Source organism: Urocampus carinirostris, chromosome 7 (assembly GCF_059441175.1).
Source record: "Urocampus carinirostris isolate Australia breed hairy pipefish chromosome 7, RoL_Ucar_1.0, whole genome shotgun sequence".
In the NCBI taxonomy this organism is placed as follows: domain Eukaryota; kingdom Metazoa; phylum Chordata; class Actinopteri; order Syngnathiformes; family Syngnathidae; genus Urocampus; species Urocampus carinirostris.
The window spans coordinates 30,048,403-30,070,333 of record NC_142355.1 but is presented as its reverse complement, the minus strand read 5'-3'; the positions used below and the strand labels follow the sequence as shown (position 1 = coordinate 30,070,333).

The following is a 21,931-nucleotide window of genomic DNA, read 5'->3' as shown; positions in this document are numbered from 1 at the left end:
TTCCTGTGTTCATGTAATCTTGTTTAAACCAATTAGATGTGTTGTTTCATTCTTCTGTTTTCCAAAAAATGAGCCTGTAGCCATAGGCAGAGTGTGTTTTCCTTCCTGAGCCGATCCTGGAAGCGCGCGCCTCCGATGGAAGGGCTATCGTAAACCTAAATCTCCGACTCAGTGTGTTCTGTTCTTCATCCCAATACAATCTCGAGTTTTAACCTTGACAAAACACTGTCCCTTTAACTTTCATATTAGGGCAGGGGGCTCAAGCTGTAATCTCTGAATTTGAAACCCCTAATATAGACAATATTTATTTTTCATACATTTGGATTCTATGTGTTGATCCAAATACACAGTATCAACATGTTCTTTTTACATTTTTCTTCCATAAATATTAGATAGCTTCACCTCTCTTGATGTTCGGTGGGACGTTTTGTTCTAGCCACCAATGTTGTCCCTGCAAAGATGCTTTTTTAATATCGCCCGGCTCTTCCTGGATAGTTGTGTCGAGCGGATCTGGAATATTTATTCTTGATGGTAAACATGAAGATAAAAAAAAGTCAGTATTAATAATGTTTTTACCTCCTTGTCTCAGAAAGCGAAGAGCATCCTGGTAACCATCATGGAAGATAAGCGCCAGCTCCTGTGTGAGTAAAATGGGGACATGTCTCAAAAGTCAAAAATGGACGAAAAATCAGCAAAACAGAGACGGTGGAATCCATAATTCAAGCATCGATGTGAGTCAAACAGAGTCAAACATCAACAAAAGTCGAATTTTCAGTGCTGCCTTGGCATTGTAAGAGTGGAACGTAGAGAAAATTGGAGGCCAACTGGTGTTAAATAGAATACATCAATAAACAAAAGTCAAATGTGGGCAGGATTACAAATCCGAGTGCCTCATATGAAACATCATAAACTATGCATGCAGTAAAGCGAGAGTCGAATGCGGTGGTGTCAATCTCATTTGAGCCCTGGGGCCACACGGTTGATATGTTAAAACAGAGCGAAAGAGAGGGAGGAAAAAGAGAGAGATGGAGAGCAAGAAGGAGAGAAAGAAACAAAGAAAGAGAGAAAGAAAAAAGAGAGAGAAAGAAAGAAAGAGAAGGAGAGAGTGAAAGAAAGTGGGAAACAAATAAAGAAAGTGAGAAAGAAAGAGAAAGAAAGAAAGAACAAAATAAAGAAAGAAAAGAGAGAGTGAGAGCGAAATAAATAAAAGAGAGAGAGAGAGAGAGAGACCGAAAGAAAGTGAGAAAGTGAAAAGAAAGAAAGACGGATGATCGGACGGACAGAAAGAAAGAAAAAAAGAAAGAAAGAAAGGAAGAAAAAGATAAAGAGAGATTGAGAAAAAATAGAGAAAGACAGAAAGAGTGAGAGAGAAAGAAAGAGAGAGAAAAAGTCATAGGGGAAGAGAGAGATAAAGAAATAGGGAAAAAGAATAAAGAAAAGTGAGAAAGAGAGCGCTCAAAGGAAAAAGAGCGAGAGAAAAAAGAGAGAGAAAGGTGAAAGAATTAAAGACAAAAAGAAGAAAGAAAGTGAGAGAGAATGTGAGAGGTTGGGAGAAACCCAGAAAGAGGGAGAAAGAAAGAGAAATCGAAAGAGAGAGAGAGAGAGAGAGAGAGAGAGAAATGAAGAGAGATTGACAGTTTGCAAGAGAGGAAAAAAGGCAAAGAAAGAGAGAAACAAAAGGAAAGAGAGGAAGAAACCCAGAAATATAATGAGAGAAAAAATAAAGAAAAATCACAAAAGGACAGAAAAAGAGGGAAATAAATAAAACAGAGCGAAAAAGAAGAGTAAAGAGGGAACATTTACAGCTGTAAAGACGTTCCGGCAGCAACTTCTGAAAGAAGATCGGTTCCCCTGCCTCCATAACTTTTTTTTTTTTTTTAAATCAAAATTTCTGCAGAAAAAAACTCTAACCTCTAGTGCCGGCGGCAGAAACGAGGTGTAAATCCGTTGCATATTTTGAGCGGTAACCTGTATACTCAGATTATTGCAGTAGACGGAGATAGCGCTCCAAGCGCCATCTTCTGGGCTGATGTCGTTCTCGCTGCAAAAGGGGGCCAGGGTAATCGTGTTGGGATACTCCCACATGGGCACGTTGTTGCTCAGGGCTCCGTCCATGTATAGCTAAGATTAAATACCGAGTGTTCATTTGTCATAAGAGGAAAAAACTAGTATTTAGAGTCGGTTTTTTAGACGGGGTATGTTGTGGCAAATACACTTGCATTTGCATTCGCACACATGTAGAAACAATATAGTGCAAAAGAAAGTTGTACACAGTTGTACCTCTACTTATACGTTTAATTGGTTCTAGCAGTAAATATGAAATGATGAAACTATTGTAAATCGAAACACATTATCAATTTGAATCAATTGGATTGAAACGGGATTAGTCCGTTCCGAAAGCAAACGAACCTTGTTGAGTCAACTGCAATTGCCCTGAAGGTATACTGATGTTCAGTAGGGGTTCGTACGTAAACAAAATCTAAAATTCTATGTTTTAAAACTAACAATATAAATGTGTTAGAATAGCCAAGCCCAAGTCCAGACATAAATAGTGTTTGTGGAAAGATCTGAAAAATGATGTACCCAAACGATCACCGTCGTACCTTTGGGAACTGGGGAGCGGTTTTGTAAGGAACAATGGAAAAAATAACAAGGAACAAAGGGCTAATATTTCAGTTTGATGTGCAAAGCTTACACAAAGTAAATAAACAGGAATTAAATATAATGAAATACAACATCATAATTGTAAATGAGAAAAACTGGATGTGTCCCTAGGCCGTGACGACAAAAGTTTGCCCACCATTGACTTAAAACTATTGTCTTTGGGACGAGAGACTGGTGGTTAATTGCGCTTTTAATGACTGATTTTTTTTTAGGTTCTTTTAAGAAGCAGAATGTTGGAAAAATTTTAAGCTGATTGTAGGCGATGATGAAATAGGTTGGTAAATTCTCTATAGAGCGTGACGTCTCGTTTGGTTTCATGTTATAGTCGTCATAGTTCCATTCCACTCCTTGTAGTTATTAGTATCGATACGACGACACACACACACACACACACACACACTGCTGTCGTCTTAATAAAACTGAATCGACTCTGCACCACACAACACAGTGGCCACGATCACACTCTCAGTCCACTCTTGGCGCCCATACTCAGTCATCCCTCTCCTCAAAGCGCCCTAAACCTTGCTTCCTTGATTGAGTAGAAGGACGTGTATAAATAGTGCAATTTGCGATAGAAGACAAGTTTGAATTACTGAAATTCCGGGTATCATGGGATGAGTCAGAGAAACGTGCAACCAGTCGGAGTGCCGACGGCCTACCAGAAACCAAATATGTTAACGACAGTACAGACTAAAGTGACGGATAATAGGGTAAACCTTAATGTGACGGTACAGGCGAGAAGAGTTCCGACGACCAAAGTCCAGGGAAACCTACACCCACGGCGGCAGCACTAAAGAGTGAGGTTACAACGCCGACAGCCAAAAATGAGTGCACGGCCAGTACGTAAAATTCGGGAAATTGTGTAGAAGAGGAAAACCGTAACCCTAACTCGGTAGTTGTGTAGGCGCATGGTCTCAATGTGCACTGACTTAATTTGACTAAACAACTTAAATTTTTGTGGGCCATTTGTCTTGTCATATGTTTTATGTTTGTTCAATGTTGTAAACGTTTGTATTCTTTCCTGTATTCTCTTTTTTCTTTGTCTTATGTTTGTCTTGCGCTCGCGTTTAAGCGGCCCACGTAACTGAAAAGGAAAAATAGAAAAATACGAAGGAAAATTGCCGCGGACGAGAGCGCGTGCGTTTTTAACAAAGAAGAAAAAGGATGCGAATTTAAGTGCACAATGCAACGACAGAAACGTTTTGTTATCAACAGTAAGACCGTTTAAAAATATTGTTTTTGGGTCAAACCGAGAGCACATCGCGTCAGGAATCGAAAACGTTCGTTTTCTGGGAAATCAGCGTTTGACGCAAAGGGTGTACAACATAACGCATAGGGGCCTAAGGGGTTCCAATAAATATTTTTTACGGTCCAAATTTTTTCTGTTTTTTCAATTGGAAAACGATAAATTTAGGAGTGGTAAGTTTAGATAATTATGTAGAGTTATTTCAGATTCATAGAGGTAATGCCAAAACCACACCATAGAAAGATGGAATAGTGACAGAAAATGAATTAAAATGTTTCGTTTTCAGTAAAAATTTGAAAATAAAGGAATGTGAAGATGATGAAGAATCCAATTGAGTGGAATAAATGGAGTAATTTGAGAATGAAAAGCATTGTTGTACGAGAGTAGTGGAAAAGCGTGAGTAAATACTTTTTTTCATTGAATATGGAGGAAATATTCATTGAATGGAATACAAATGAGTAAGATGAATCGTTGTAGATCAATGCACGTCGTTTTCAAATGAAGTAGGTGGAGCTAGGATAGCAGATTTAATTGGTTTGGAAAAAATAAATAAATGAATTGAAAGATTAAGTGAGATGGTTATATGTCAATTTCCCATTAAACTAGTGGGCTAAAAAGCATGTGTTAGGGGGCGTAGGAGAAGGGAAAGTTATGTAGAAAATGGTTTGTTGGCAGAGCAAGTAAGGAAGTTACAAAAACAGAAAGATAAGAGTTAGCAAAGGAAGAAGTAAAAAGGCGAAAAGTCGTCATTGTCGTTGGTAAAATTCAAGGTTTTGAATTTAGTTGAGTCATCTGTTCTTCCTCACACAGGAATAGGCTTGGATATTTAATCACTAACTGTGCTCATTGAGCTTCTTGCCACTCAAGTATTAGCTACTACTGTCATTTGTTCTCCAAAAGTCTTAAGAATTACTCTTTTAAGAATAGGTATGGCGCAGAAACACAACAAACACATAATTATTACGATAGTTAGTACGGAAATTTCCCCCCTTCGCTAACATACTACCCCAGTACCAATCAAGAGATACTGTTCTTTTCAGTATTTACTGTCACTTCATTGCTCAACTCACTGACATAACAGTCAGTGCTTTTGTGAAGCTTCCTGCTTCGGATGAATTTAAAGGTATATACGTACAGCCTTCCTCCTTTATCATATGACACACGCCTCCTTTACTGGCCAAGAGAAAATCGAGGGCCTGATGATTCTGCCAGGCCATCCTAGATGTCTCATGTAATTGCTCTCCTACTGCACTAAAGGCCTCGTTAATGTAATCAATAAACGTTGTTGGTTGTAATAAATGTAGTTAATCCATTTTGCGTTCTTATTCTGAGTTATCCAGATAAACACCGATCCTAATCCAGACTTAATTTCATTGCTAGCTATAAATTACTCTGGAATTACTCTCGGTTGTCCGATGTTATTTAGCCATACCCGTCCACATACATATGTTTTCTTTACTCCGGCCAATTGTCAACAAAGATATTTCATTTAATTGCTTTTTCCCCTTTTCATTTCTTCCTTTACCACTTGTATATCCCTCTCTTCTCTTTTCCTCAACGCCTACTTTCTTTTCGCCTTTTTATTTCTTCCTTTGCTAACTCTTATCTTTCTGTATTTGTAACTTCCTTACTTGCTCTGCCAACAAACCATTTTCTACATAACTTTCCCTTCTCCTACGCCCCCTAACACATGCTTTTTAGCCCACTAGTTTAATGGGAAATTGACATATAACCATCTCACTTAATCTTTCAATTCATTTATTTATTTTTTCCAAACCAATTAAATCTACTATCCTAGCTTCACCTACTTCATTTGAAAACGACGTGCATTGATCTACAGCGATTCATCTTACTCATTTGTATTCAATTCAATGAATATTTCCTCCATATTCAATGAAAAAAAGTATTTACTCACGCTTTTCCACTACTCTCGTACAACAATGCTTTTCATTCTCAAATTACTCCATTTATTCCACTCAATTGGATTCTTCATCATCTTCACATTCCTTTATTATCCAATTTTTACTGAAAACGAAACATTTTAATTCATTTTCTGTCACTATTCCATCTTTCTATGGTGTGGTTTTGGCATTACCTCTATGAATCTGAAATAACTCAAACACAACTTTTCCAAACTTACCACTTCTGAATTTATCGTTTTCCAATTGAAAAAACAGAAAAAATTTGGACCGTGAAAAATATTTATTGGAACCCCTTAGGCCCGTAGGCGTTATGTCGTACACCCTTAGCGTCAAACACTGATTTCCCAAAAAACGAACATTTTCGATTCCTGACGCGATGTGCTCTCGGTTCCACCCAAAAACAATATTTTTAAACGGTCTTACTGTTGAAAATAAAACGTATCTGTCGTTGCATTGTGCACTTAAATTCGCATCCTTTTTCTTCTTTGTTAAAAACGCACGCGCTCTCGTCCGCGGCAATTTTCCTTCGTATTTTTCTATTTTTCCTTTTCAGTTACGTGGGCCGCTTAAACGCGAGCGCAAGACAAACATAAGACAAAGAAAAAAGAGAATACAGGAAAGAATACAAACGTTTACAACATTGAACAAACATAAAACATATGACAAGACAAATGGCCCACAAAAATTTAAGTTGTTTAGTCAAATTAAGTCAGTGCACATTGAGACCATGCGCCTACACAACTACCGAGTTAGGGTTACGGTTTTCCTCTTCTACACAATTTCCCGAATTTTACGTACTGGCCGTGCACTCATTTTTGGCTGTCGGCGTTGTAACCTCACTCTTTAGTGCTGCCGCCGTGGGTGTAGGTTTCCCTGGACTTTGGTCGTCGGAACTCTTCTCGCCTGTACCGTCACATTAAGGTTTACCCTATTATCCGTCACTTTAGTCTGTACTGTCGTTAACATATTTGGTTTCTGGTAGGCCGTCGGCACTCCGACTGGTTGCACGTTTCTCTGACTCATCCCATGATACCCGGAATTTCAGTAATTCAAACTTGTCTTCTATCGCAAATTGCACTATTTATACACGTCCTTCTACTCAATCAAGGAAGCAAGGTTTAGGGCGCTTTGAGGAGAGGGATGACTGAGTATGGGCGCCAAGAGTGGACTGAGAGTGTGATCGTGGCCACTGTGTTGTGTGGTGCAGAGTCGATTCAGTTTTATTAAGACGACAGCAGTGTGTGTGTGTGTGTGTGTGTGTGTCGTCGTATCGATACTAATAACTACAAGGAGTGGAATGGAACTATGACGACTATAACATGAAACCAAACGAGACGTCACGCTCTATAGAGAATTTACCAACCTATTTCATCATCGCCTACAATCAGCTTAAAATTTTTCCAACATTCTGCTTCTTAAAAGAACCTAAAAAAAAATCAGTCATTAAAAGCGCAATTAACCACCAGTCTCTCGTCCCAAAGACAATAGTTTTAAGTCAATGGTGGGCAAACTTTTGTCGTCACGGCCTAGGGACACATCCAGTTTTTCTCATTTACAATTATGATGTTGTATTTCATTATATTTAATTCCTGTTTATTTACTTTGTGTAAGCTTTGCACATCAAACTGAAATATTAGCCCTTTGTTCCTTGTTATTTTTTCCATTGTTCCTTACAAAACCGCTCCCCAGTTCCCAAAGGTACGACGGTGATCGTTTGGGTACATCATTTTTCAGATCTTTCCACAAACACTATTTATGTCTGGACTTGGGCTTGGCTATTCTAACACATTTATATTGTTAGTTTTAAAACATAGAATTTTAGATTTTGTTTACGTACGAACCCCTACTGAACATCAGTATACCTTCAGGGCAATTGCAGTTGACTCAACAAGGTTCGTTTGCTTTCGGAACGGACTAATCCCGTTTCAATCCAATTGATTCAAATTGATAATGTGTTTCGATTTACAATAGTTTCATCATTTCATATTTACTGCTAGAACCAATTAAACGTATAAGTAGAGGTACAACTGTGTACAACTTTCTTTTGCACTATATTGACTATTTTTCACCAAATGCATATTTACACAAACCTCAACCGTATGTAACATTTTAAATGCACATTCTTGTGTACATATTGTATTAATTATAACTATAACCTTATCTTTTCCGTTCCTTTACCTAACTTTGAAGATGGAGTGTCATGCCAAATTTAATTGTCAGTTACAATATGTGCACCCGTTTTGTAACTATGTCCGTAAAGTTATATTCCTTCTTATCATAAATGATGCGCATATATGTAGTGCCTTCCAATACCCTGAGGAACTCCAAAAACACTACATAATGTGTTGTCTTTCATACTTTCGTCGCAAGTTTTTCATACCCAATTTTCAGCAAATTATCCTTATTTAAATAACTTATGTTGTATATTGTCTTAGTGTTTCTTTTTCTTTTCTTTCAGAATTAAAGCATAAAATATACTAGGTTAACTTTTTGTGGAATTCAGGGGCACTTAGAGTCTCGTTAAGTTTTATCGTGCTTACGTACTGAGATGTTTTAGTGCAAACAGGCGGCCCGCGACCTTGGCGTTATCAGCACCAGGGGGGATTGAATCCGGCCAGCGACAACACTTAGTGAAGCGCAAGAGAAAAACAAGCTGTAGGCTGAAATATGTCAACTTGATGTGGCTCTCACAATCGCTGTATTTATACAATCTTTCCCTCTCTTCCTTTCGTCCCACCCTCTCTTTTGCACTTTCTCATTTTCTTTCTCTCTAATGTACTAGTCCGGCCAAAATTCAGTGTGGAATCAATTGTCCTAAAAAACTGCCAACTCGAACTCAATGTCAAAAATTTCTAGTTGTCTTTTCATCCCTCTGTAATCATAATCTCTTATTGTTGATTCGATATAAAGCAATACCTACTTGTCACTTATGAATTACCTTGTTGAATCGTATTTATTTTATATTACTATTTTAATCTTTTATTCCGCGCAACAATCTTCGTTTTTACTCAACTGTCTTAGTTCCCTTTGTTTTTCTTTTTCTTTTCTTTTTTAAAAGAAATATTTCATTCAGTGACTGGAATAGCTTCAGCTACGTTATTAATGATTTCTAGTCTCCAATTTTCTTCCCTGTGATACTATGTCGTCATCTTCAAACTTCTTTCAATTTTTGATAATTCGAAATCATTCACACCACTAGTAATCTATTATTGAATATGAGAAAAACTAAGGAAACAATCTTTTTATGTATTACGCCTCTTTTGAATATGTCCGTTTATAACCAACGAAAAGATGGACACTAAAATTATGGATGGTTTCCAGTCGTCTTCTTTGTTTTACACGCCTCTGCTTTAGCAAAACTACACGTCTTAAAAGTTCTTACCCTTTTTACATTCGCATATTCAACGAGAGATGAATAGTTTTGTTACTTAAACATTCTTTCTTTTTAAACTATTCTGTATAATTATCTAGTATACACTCAGTGTTCACAGTTCACCCTGTTCCTGTGTCCCAGACGCATCATCTATGTTGGGGACGCAACCATTTCCTGTAAATTTTCATTATCATTTAATTCCTCTTTAACAAAGATTCTTGGTTTTGCTGTATGAGATTTTATTTTTCTGCACGCCGATCTTAGCTAACGAGATCTCGTCGCTTCGAGATTACGTCATTGTTGTTGGTAATTGGTTAAGTCCGTCTTTTTCATTGGACAAAACGGCTCTTTCCTCAATTTATTGAAGAGAGCCCTCTCATAAATGCTTTTCTTGCACTTAACTTGGTATTTAGTTCTGTAGTTACTTATTTTTAATTGATGTAGTGTACTATGTCTTTGTTTTAAAGTACTATATTGAATCGTTAGTTTTGTGATACTGTTTAGTATACCTCTAGGGGCATTTCTCTATTACCGTATTACTGTCGTAGTATTTCTACGGTACTTTCCTTCAGCGATTTTAATTTTTACCGTGTAACGTTTTGAGTGTTAAGTGACTTAAAATTCGACTGACTCCTGCCGACACTTATGAGTGCTAAGGGTCATTTTGTCTCAAATTATTGATCCAAATCCTGATGCAAGCCAAGTTATTTTGTGAAAATGTCAAAAATTCCTACAACTGAAGATACTTACGTATTTACTTTTAGCACGGGCGCTGTGCAATGGAGCAAAATGCGCATGTCATGTCTTTATTTCTTTACACTTACCCAATCTAAACGTTTGAGTCTCTTTGCTACAGCTTCTGGATAAAACGTTCGTTGTCGGTTAAGGTTTTATCCTGCGAGTTTTTATTAGAAATGTCTTGATAGTGAACCTAAATCGTTTAATTAGCTTTTTTATAAAGTATTTTTAGCAATTTATATCCAAAACAGGTACTGCTGTAATGACTACGCGATTGTAAACTGGAGTTACTGGAGTTTTCCATAACATAACATGAGCATCACCTAGAGGCAGTGAAAAATAGTGCTTATGTGGGTGCTGTGACCCCCCTTTATTATCCTGTTAAGCACTTTTATTTTGGTTGCACTCCACAGTGCAAAGACTTCTTGCGGTCAATTTATACACACTGTCCCTTTAAAAAATTTCGAGTGCATGTCTCTTATGAAACCATATTCTAAAAATTATATTTTACACATTTTCGTCACATCTCACATTTTTCTTTTTTCCTGTAATGTTTTTGATTTTGGTACTTTAGAGCTTATCTACCTCAGGGCCAGTGAGCCCTTCATGAGGTAAAGTGTACTTGTACTTTCCAAATCACCAACCGTTTTGGCATGTTATACAGTAGTGTCACACTTAACCGGGTCGCTGTCTCTAGGATGCGTCATGGTCGTCAGCGTCGCTTTTCGGATCTCCGGTTGCACTTTCGGAACCGCAATTTCCATTCGCCGCTGCGATTTCTCGAGCTCTGCTCCTAGTAACAATCATATCAGACAATTTATTATCACACACAGCTTTGTCACCCACATCTTGTTTTCCTAATTTGAACGTTACTGTCCTGTTGATCTTGCTTGGTCTCGTTGACGGTGGCAGCAGGGGTCAGCAATAAATGATTGGTGAAAAATTAATGCCATTAATTGCGAAAAATTAATGGAATGGTTGCTTAAATTCATAAATCCATTTACTGCAAAATTTAAATAATTAGCAATTATTGCGAGTTTGCGACCCATTAATTGCGAAATTATTCGGGTTTTTTGTTAGTCGATTGCGTCAACAAACGTGCAAATTTTCTCGCCGCGCGAGCATTTCGTATGCGGTCAAGGGCACATACACGCACAATCGGGACAGTGCATGTATACGCGTAAGCTACCGTGTTTCCCCCATTATAAGGCCCAGCTTTTTATGAGAAATGAAATTCAACCTTGTCAACAAATTGCCTAAAAGCCCAACTTTTTTTGTTTTCTAACAACCGCTTCTGGGACAGCGAATTTGTTTCCCACATCGTTTCATCTAATGAAAATCTCTAACATTTTCACTATATCCGATGTTTCTATGTTGTACACATTTTGTTCATAAATGAATGTGTAATAAATAGCAAAACCTCTCATTACTAAGGTGTCTTACTGCGCATGATAATGTTGGCGTGAATGTTCTATCATTCACTGTTCATCTAACCTCAGTTAGTGTTCCGTCAATTCGCATATTAATTTAGGAGGAATCGACAAATTATAATTATAAAACAAGCCCCAACATGACGGTAGCTGATGTGATCACCAATAACTCAGAAGATATTTTTTGTACTAAAAGTAAAGATTAAAGGACCAGTTTGTTCGACCACATTGACACGGCTAGTATACCATTAAATTACCAATTAATGGCTAGAAATCCAATAAATACCCATCAATTGGCCTTGCCGCAAAAAAAAATAATTTTAATTTTTTCGCACTTAAATATTATTTTTCTTCCAAAAATCAATTAATGATGACCCCTGGGTGGCAGCGTGAGCCCTCGACCTGGACTGCGGCCAGCGTTGCCCTCACGACGGTGTACGGTCCCTCACGCCTCGGATGGTTCCTCTTTCGTCGACCTTGATGTACACGAGATCCCCTGGGACGTCTTTTCAAATGGTTGTTCGACCTTGGACTCCTGTCTCTTAACCAGCTAGTAGATGACAGCCGTCAATTGTCACATTCAGTCTCTCAGTTCAGTTTGTAGTGTTTTGTAGTTGCTCAAGTGGCCCAGATGCGGTGCTGGTCTGCCTGTTACAGGGATATGTTTTCGAACAAAGTGAAATTACCTGAAAATTAGGTGGGGGTCTGGGGGGCGCGGGCCCCCAACTGGGTCCAGGGCAGTGCCCCGGTGGGGGGACAAGTGGGGCGAAGTCCCCCCCGGAGCTCATGGGTTTTCCGTGTTTTTAAGTACTTTCAATGCATTCAGATGACAAAGAAATAGACAAAACAACAACATCAATTTTCAATGTAGTTCGAACTATCCCATAGAAATTACAGTTTAAGTCAACTCAAAATCAGTCACCTTAAAAAACATTGGACTACCTTTGCTTTTAAAAACTATCACTGAGAATGTCATAATATCTAACTCATGCGATTACTAAGTTAACACATAAATCATGTTGAAGAGTTCAAATTTCATGAACAAATAATTGTATCATGACCAAATGAAAAGTAACTTATTAGAAGATACCTCTAATGTCTTTGCTATGGCAGAAGAGTTTATCTATAAATGAAAGTACTGTAGTGGGTTGTACCTAATTCACCCATGGAACCATTGTTTAATGTGTAGTTTTTGTAAGATGCCCTTCACAACCTTTAGAACAAACAAATTTATCTGATATAAAGTCAAAGGTATTTCCCTGTTACCTATTCTCCTTTCCTCTGGAGACACAATCACCGATTTCCTGGAAAGCAGATTCAAAATACAATTTTAGCAGTATTTCTGTGTTAAAAATAAAATAATTCACAATCCAAACGTATCAATATTCCTCAGATTTGTAAACACTACGTCAATCAACAAGATTCTAGCGTGATTCAAAGCAGATTTGTGTTGTTAGTTATCACCGCCCTGTCGACGGCCTTGGCCGTCTGGCTCAGTCCATTGTGACGTTCACTCGCAGTCTGCCGCCGAAATGTTTTCGTGAGCTTATCAGTACCAAACTGACCTTGGTGCTCAGCTGTCTACCTTTTTCCCCTCGTAACTGGCTGCAATCAGCACTGTTTGAGGAAAGCCTGGATGTGCTCCAGTGTCCCCACGACCCTTCTGTAGACAAGCGGCCAGACAATGGATTAGTGAACGTCTTTGTTTGTTCTTTGCTCGTTTTTCTGTCCATCTTCGGCCCTTTCAACGATCGTCTGACTTCCAAATCCTGTTAAATCGGTCATGTTTACAAACTCGGATGTTTAGTCTAGGTTAAATGACTGAATGAATGAATGAAGACATCACCTTAGCAATTAAATTCTTAAATTTTTCATGGTCTTCCTCAAGATCAAGTAATCTGCTCTTCATTGTATTTTGAAAATGCTTGCCATATACTGATTACGTTTATCGGAACAAGATCTCACAAATCAAAAGGCCACACGCAAACGGAGCACTTGACTTGACGAATTAAGTAATCCCTCCATTTTTTTATTTTTATGACACCACCAAACATAACGTTACATAAAGTAAAGGGAAAACAATACACACGGTTGAGCTCAACTCACACGGAGATAGACAGAGTGGTGGGGGTAAGGAGGGGGGTAAAAAACAAAAAACAAAAAACAAAAAAGACAAAAAGAACCAACGGTTTGCGCTAATAACCCACAAAAACCAAGAAGCAGTCACTCCATCATTCATCCATGCATCCATAACTCCACACCCAACGCCAAACAAAACAAAAACAGAAAAGACAAAAACATCAAAGGTTCTCCTCCGCACAGCGTCGTATAAATCACCCACTCAGTGATAGTTTTTAAAAGCAAAGGTAGTCCAATGTTTTTTAATGTGACTGATTTTGAGTTGACTTAAACTAATTTTACATGGGATAGTTCAAAAATACATTGAAAATTGATGCTGTTGTTTTGTCTATTTCTTTGTCATCTGAATGCATTGAAAGTACTTTAAAAACACGGAAAACCCATGAGCTCCGGGGGGGACTTCGCCCCACTAGTCCCCCCACCGGGGCACTGCCCTGGACCCAGTTGGGGGCCCGCACCCCCCAGACCCCCACCTAATTTTCAGGTAATTTCACTTTGGTCGAATCATGTCCTTGTAACAGGCAGAACAGCACCGCATCTGGGAGGTCCCTATAAGGGGCCGCCACTTGAGCAACTACAAAACACTCCAAACATCTGACCCATGCACTAACCCCCCCCTTATATTGAATCAATGGCGCCACAACGTGAATTGACCCACTAATCAAATAAAACCGAAAAGGGAGGAAAACTTCTCATTGTCTCATCGGTCTCGCACCAGCGACTGAGGTAAGGAATGTTTTTTATCTCCTTATTTCAGTTTGCTTGTCGAGATATTTGTGGAGAGACAGGAGCCAGAATCTCGGAGCTAAATTAAATGCATGCATGTGAATTTCTCCATCCGTAGTCTGGCCCAAGTTCGAGCGGATGTGATATGTGAACTGTGTTGAGATTTTGTTGTCTAAACGGGAGTTCGATGCTCAGGAACCCTGTTAGTTAAGAGACATGGCTGCGTTAAAGACTAAGTAAGGCTAATTTTACCTGGATAAAATGGTGTGCAGCGGCGTCGGTTTAGATATAATTTATGATTGTCTTGAGATCTGTGTAAAGCTGTGATAAGACGTCGTCATTGGCTAGTGACAGTTCAAAATAGACGGTCTATATATGGTTGATACGGGAAATATTTATTTGTTTCCCTAGTGGATTTATGATTTGGGAGTCCGACATGTAACCTTGACTTAATAAAAAGTGTGGTGCGTGGGAGATCGCCATTTTCTAAAATCTGATTTTATTAGACCGACGTTAAAAAATGAGCAGTAATCGATGTTTTATTATTAAAATACTTTCGCATAGAACAGGCGATACAAAGAATGTGTGGGAATTGATGACATGTTTTGGTGTGGGAGATGTCTCATTCGGGAATGTTGGTGTGTGCCAGCTAGCGAGAACTGTGCGTGTGTGTTTCTGTCTGTGGATGTGTGTTCTCCCCCGCCCGGCTAGCTCAGTCGGTGGAGCATGAGACTCTTAATCTCAGGGTCGTGGGCTTCGCTGAGTGATTTTTATTTCAATGGCAGATAACATCGCTTGCTTAAATGTGATTTCTCTTTATTTAAATAATAACAGTCATTAAAAAAAAAAAAATGTTACCAATGAGCAAACGTTACTGCTTTTATATTTAATATTAAAAAGAGGTAATTATATAATAAAAATAAATACAAGTAAAAGTGTCCTAAACGTTTGTTAAAGACCCTTTTGAAATGTAATATTTATTTGACTGTTTATGCAAATTATATTCTGTATTTTTGTAAAAAAGGAAATAAAATATCTTATTTTGTACACGGGTGATTTGTACGACGCTGCGCGGAGGAGAACCTTTGATGTTTTTGTCTTTTTTGTTTTTTCTTTTGTTTGGCGTTGGGTGTGGAGTTATGGATGCATGGATGAATGATGGAGTGACTGCTTCTTGGTTTTTGTGGGTTATTAGCGCAAACCGTTGGTTCTTTTGGTCTTTTTTCTTTTTTGTTTTTTGTTTTTTACCCCCCTCCTTACCCCCACCACTCTGTCTATCTCCGTGTGAGTTGAGCTCGACCGTGTGTATTATTTTCCCTTTACTTTATGTGACGTTATGTTAAGTGGTGTCATAAAAATAAAAAATGGAGGGATTACTTAATTCGTCAAGTCAAGTGCTCCGTTTGCGTGCGGCCTTTTGATTTGTGAGATCTTGTTCCGATAAACGTAATAAGTATAGTTTGGGTAAATTGAGGAAACAATTTGGCAAGCATTTTCAAAAGACAATGAGGGGCAGATTACTCGATCTTGAGGAAGACCATGACAAATTTAAGAATTTAATTGCTTAGGTGATCTCTTCATGGTCATTTAACCTAGACTAAACACCCGAGTTTGTAAACATAACCGATTTAACAGGATTCAGAAGTCAGACGGACTGTTGAAAAGGGCTGAAGATGGCAAAAAACAAACAAAGACGTTCACTCATCCGTTGTCTGCGCCGCTTGTCTACAGCAGGGTCGTGGGGACACTGGAGCACATCCAGGCTGTCCTCAAACAGTGAGCAGGTGGCAATCTGAACTGATTGCAGCCAGTTTCGAGGAGAAAGAGGTAGACAACTGGGCGCCAAGGTCAGTGTGGCACTGATAATGCTCATGCGCACATTCCTGCAGCGGATTGCGAGTGGAACGTCACGATGGACTGAGCCAGACGGCCAAGGCCGTCGACAGGGCGGTGATAACTAACAACACAAATCTGCTTTGAATCACGCTAGAATCTTGTTGATTGACGTAGTGTTTACAAATCTGAGGAATATTGATACGTTTGGATTGTGAATTATTTTATTTTTAACACAGAAATACTGCTAAAATTGTATTTTGAATCTGCTTTCCAGGAAATCGGTGATTGTGTCTCCAGAGGAAAGGAGAATAGGTAACAGGGAAATACCTTTGACTTTATATCAGATAAATTTGTTTGTTCTAAAGGTTGTGAAGGGCATCTTACAAAAACTACACATTAAACAATGGTTCCATGGGTGAATTAGGTACAACCCACTACAGTACTTTCATTTATAGATAAACTCTTCTGCCATAACAAAGACATTAGAGGTATGTTCTAATGAGTTACTTTTCATTTGGTCATGATACAATTATTTGTTCATGAAATTTGAAAAGTAACTCATTAGAACATACCTCTAATGTCTTTGTTATGGCAGAAGAGTTTATCTATAAATGAAAGTACTGTAGTGGGTTGTACCTAATTCACCCATGGAACCATTGTTTAATGTGTAGTTTTTGTAAGATGCCCTTCACAACCTTTAGAACAAACAAATTTATCTGATATAAAGTCAAAGGTATTTCCCTGTTACCTATTCTCCTTTCCTCTGGAGACACAATCACCGATTTCCTGGAAAGCAGATTCAAAATACAATTTTAGCAGTATTTCTGTGTTAAAAATAAAATAATTCACAATCCAAACGTATCAATATTCCTCAGATTTGTAAACACTACGTCAATCAACAAGATTCTAGCGTGATTCAAAGCAGATTTGTGTTGTTAGTTATCACCGCCCTGTCGACGGCCTTGGCCGTCTGGCTCAGTCCATCGTGACGTTCCACTCGCAATCCGCTGCAGGAATGTGCGCATGAGCATTATCAGTGCCACACTGACCTTGGCGCCCAGTTGTCTACCTCTTTCTCCTCGAAACTGGCTGCAATCAGTTCAGATTGCCACCTGCTCACTGTTTGAGGACAGCCTGGATGTGCTCCAGTGTCCCCACGACCCTGCTGTAGACAAGCGGCGCAGACAACGGATGAGTGAACGTCTTTGTTTGTTTTTTGCCATCTTCAGCCCTTTTCAACAGTCCGTCTGACTTCTGAATCCTGTTAAATCGGTTATGTTTACAAACTCGGGTGTTTAGTCTAGGTTAAATGACCATGAAGAGATCACCTAAGCAATTAAATTCTTAAATTTGTCATGGTCTTCCTCAAGATCGAGTAATCTGCCCCTCATTGTCTTTTGAAAATGCTTGCCAAATTGTTTCCTCAATTTACCCAAACTATACTTATTACGTTTATCGGAACAAGATCTCACAAATCAAAAGGCCGCACGCAAACGGAGCACTTGACTTGACGAATTAAGTAATCCCTCCATTTTTTATTTTTATGACACCACTTAACATAACGTCACATAAAGTAAAGGGAAAATAATACACACGGTCGAGCTCAACTCACACGGAGATAGACAGAGTGGTGGGGGTAAGGAGGGGGGTAAAAAACAAAAAACAAAAAAGAAAAAAGACCAAAAGAACCAACGGTTTGCGCTAATAACCCACAAAAACCAAGAAGCAGTCACTCCATCATTCATCCATGCATCCATAACTCCACACCCAACGCCAAACAAAAGAAAAAACAAAAAAGACAAAAACATCAAAGGTTCTCCTCCGCGCAGCGTCGTACAAATCACCCGTGTACAAAATAAGATATTTTATTTCCTTTTTTACAAAAATACAGAATATAATTTGCATAAACAGTCAAATAAATATTACATTTCAAAAGGGTCTTTAACAAACGTTTAGGACACTTTTACTTGTATTTATTTTTATTATATAATTACCTCTTTTTAATATTAAATATAAAAGCAGTAACGTTTGCTCATTGGTAACACCCGATTGTTGAAAAGGGCTGAAGATGGCAAAAAACAAACAAAGACGTTCACTCATCCGTTGTCTGCGCCGCTTGTCTACAGCAGGGTCGTGGGGACACTGGAGCACATCCAGGCTGTCCTCAAACAGTGAGCAGGTGGCAATCTGAACTGATTGCAGCCAGTTTCGAGGAGAAAGAGGTAGACAACTGGGCGCCAAGGTCAGTGTGGCACTGATAATGCTCATGCGCACATTCCTGCAGCGGATTGCGAGTGGAACGTCACGATGGACTGAGCCAGACGGCCAAGGCCGTCGACAGGGCGGTGATAACTAACAACACAAATCTGCTTTGAATCACGCTAGAATCTTGTTGATTGACGTAGTGTTTACAAATCTGAGGAATATTGATACGTTTGGATTGTGAATTATTTTATTTTTAACACAGAAATACTGCTAAAATTGTATTTTGAATCTGCTTTCCAGGAAATCGGTGATTGTGTCTCCAGAGGAAAGGAGAATAGGTAACAGGGAAATACCTTTGACTTTATATCAGATAAATTTGTTTGTTCTAAAGGTTGTGAAGGGCATCTTACAAAAACTACACATTAAACAATGGTTCCATGGGTGAATTAGGTACAACCCACTACAGTACTTTCATTTATAGATAAACTCTTCTGCCATAACAAAGACATTAGAGGTATGTTCTAATGAGTTACTTTTCATTTGGTCATGATACAATTATTTGTTCATGAAATTTGAACTCTTCAACATGATTTATGTGTTAACTTAGTAATCACATGAGTTAGATATGATGGTATTCTCAGTGATAGTTTTTAAAAGCAAAGGTAGTCCAATGTTTTTTAATGTGACTGATTTTGAGTTGACTTAAACTAATTTTACATGGGATAGTTCAAAAATACATTGAAAATTGATGCTGTTGTTTTGTCTATTTCTTTGTCATCTGAATGCATTGAAAGTACTTTAAAAACACGGAAAACCCATGAGCTCCGGGGGGGACTTCGCCCCACTAGTCCCCCCACCGGGGCACTGCCCTGGACCCAGTTGGGGGCCCGCACCCCCCAGACCCCCACCTAATTTTCAGGTAATTTCACTTTGGTCGAATCATGTCCTTGTAACAGGCAGAACAGCACCGCATCTGGGAGGTCCCTATAAGGGGCCGCCACTTGAGCAACTACAAAACACTCCAAACATCTGACCCATGCACTAACCCCCCCTTTATTATCCTGTTAAGCACTTTTATTTTGGTTGCACTCCACAGTGCAAAGACTTCTTGCGGTCAATTTATACACACTGTCCCTTTAAAAAATTTCGAGTGCATGTCTCTTATGAAACCATATTCTAAAAATTATATTTTACACATTTTCGTCACATCTCACATTTTTCTTTTTTCCTGTAATGTTTTTGATTTTGGTACTTTAGAGCTTATCTACCTCAGGGCCAGTGAGCCCTTCATGAGGTAAAGTGTACTTGTACTTTCCAAATCACCAACCGTTTTGGCATGTTATACAGTAGTGTCACACTTAACCGGGCCGCTGTCTCTAGGATGCGTCATGGTCTGCAACGTCGCTTTTTGGATCTCCGGTTGCACTTTCGGAACCGCAATTTCCATTCGCCGCTGCGATTTCTCGAGCTCTGCTCCTAGTAACAATCATATCAGACAATTTATTATCACACACAGCTTTGTTATCCACATCTTGTTTTCCTAATTTGAACGTTACTGCCCTGTTGATCTTGCTTGGTCTCGTTGACGGTGGCAGCGTGAGCCCTCGACCTGGACTGCGGCCAGCGTTGCCCTCACGACGGTGTACGGTCCCTCACGCCTCGGATGGTTCCTCTTTCGTCGACCTTGATGTACACGAGATCCCCTGGGACGTCTTTTCAAATGGTTGTTCGACCTTGGACTCCTGTCTCTTAACCAGCTAGTAGATGACAGCCGTCAATTGTCACATTCAGTCTCTCAGTTCAGTTTGTAGTGTTTTGTAGTTGCTCAAGTGGCGGCCCCTTATAGGGACCTCCCAGATGCGGTGCTGTTCTGCCTGTTACAAGGACATGATTCGACCAAAGTGAAATTACCTGAAAATTAGGTGGGGGTCTGGGGGGTGCGGGCCCCCAACTGGGTCCAGGGCAGTGCCCCGGTGGGGGGACTAGTGGGGCGAAGTCCCCCCCGGAGCTCATGGGTTTTCCGTGTTTTTAAAGTACTTTCAATGCATTCAGATGACAAAGAAATAGACAAAACAACAGCATCAATTTTCAATGTATTTTTGAACTATCCCATGTAAAATTAGTTTAAGTCAACTCAAAATCAGTCACATTAAAAAACATTGGACTACCTTTGCTTTTAAAAACTATCACTGAGAATACCATCATATCTAACTCATGTGATTACTAAGTTAACACATAAATCATGTTGAAGAGTTCAAATTTCATGAACAAATAATTGTATCATGACCAAATGAAAAGTAACTCATTAGGTTCACTCGCCTGCCCGCGGTAGGTCGGGGGAATGAAACCGCAGTAGACTGGAAAAAAGCAGCTGCACAGAAGAACCTAAAATGAATACACAGGAATGTACTGTTTCATTGATTACTGTACATAAATATTTGACTAGGTTATGACCAGTGTCGGACACGTTACTATAAAAAAGTCATTAGTTACAGTCAGGTGGGTGAAGAGTAACGAGTTACATTTATTTAGGCCCGCACCTTCATGGGGCACTAAGCATAATTTGATTCATTTTGCTTCTGTCGCATTTTATGTTAGTTTTGCCGGAAATCAAAGAGATCAAAGCCAGGAGAGAAAGCTTACCATGTGTTGTGAGTCAGCATTTTATTCATATTTAGCTTCTTTTGTCTTTTATTAGCATATTTGGTATTGGAGTAATCCAAAAGTAATTGAAAGTAATCAAGTTAAAGTAACCCTACCCAACCCTGGTAATAAGTCGAAACGTAATGCAGAAAGTGATAACAACGGCAATAATCCCGGCACGAAAAAGTGGCGGAGAAATTCTTTGGAAGATCGCGGAGGCAAGGAAAACACGTGTGTTGAAGCGAACGATTCGACGAAAGAAATTAAACAAAAGAATACTCCTAGCAAGAAACAGACTTTTCTGCAAAAATGGACTAAATTATATTCCTGGCTACACGAGGAGTATGAATGGGAGGGAGAATTTCCTAATAAAGATACCCTATTATTAAAAAGGAATAGCCAATATACTGTACATAAATACCCCTAATTGACCAAAAGTTTTATTTCAAAGGGTCATTTTTTTCTCGTATCTTATTTTGGCCCTCTCGGGCCCCCATAGATTGTGGCCCACCTGTATGAGCTCCTCCCTGCTGTCGAAATGGGACACCAGCACGTTGCTCCTGTCACTTATCCTGGTGATTGACACGCAGAGCCTTCCCGAGGCTCGCCGATGGGCGTCCGGCGGCAGATTCCGCCGCAGGTTCTTTTGCACCGTCCGCAGGAGGTCGAAGGTCGGATGGAAGACGCTCAGGCGATGCGTCCTCGCCTTTTCGGCCACCGCCAACGCGTCCGTGCACAATTGTTCTGAGGACCTCATTTTGAAAGGGGAATTAACGGTTGTGAGGCGCCTTCTCAAGGTTTCCTATTTTCCTCGTGCTGAGGTTTTGAGTTTTCCCTTGCCTGCATGTTGGTTTAAGTCACTGTAACTTATGCAGTCCTTTAAGACATTTTGTGATTAAAGGCTAAATAAATGTGACTTGACTTGAAACATAACCTAATTAAATAATTACACACTTTAAGTTGGTATAATTTTACTCAGAATAAACCCCTCCCTTTGAACTGGACAAAT

At 39.2% G+C, this 21,931-nt stretch overlaps 1 protein-coding gene across 4 annotated transcripts in view; it reads right to left on the bottom strand.

Moving 5' to 3' along the window:
- LOC148362938 (patatin-like phospholipase domain-containing protein 2) overlaps positions 1 to 21,931 on the bottom strand; it is a 29,881-nt gene that overhangs the window by 5,039 nt on the left and 2,911 nt on the right. For 2 of the 4 annotated variants that reach the window (XM_088340528.1, XM_088340526.1), the window contains exons 2-6: positions 21,434 to 21,666; positions 20,599 to 20,664; positions 1,912 to 2,121; positions 577 to 637; positions 403 to 510 (exon numbers count right to left, since the gene is read on the bottom strand). In XM_088340528.1, coding sequence (XP_088196654.1) covers positions 403 to 510; positions 577 to 637; positions 1,912 to 2,121; positions 20,599 to 20,664; positions 21,434 to 21,666 — 678 coding nt within the window. Of the gene's footprint in view, positions 1 to 402; positions 511 to 576; positions 638 to 1,911; positions 2,196 to 20,588; positions 20,665 to 21,433; positions 21,675 to 21,931 lie in introns of those variants that run through there. The other 2 variants (XM_088340527.1, XM_088340529.1) reach the window with 2 other exon arrangements.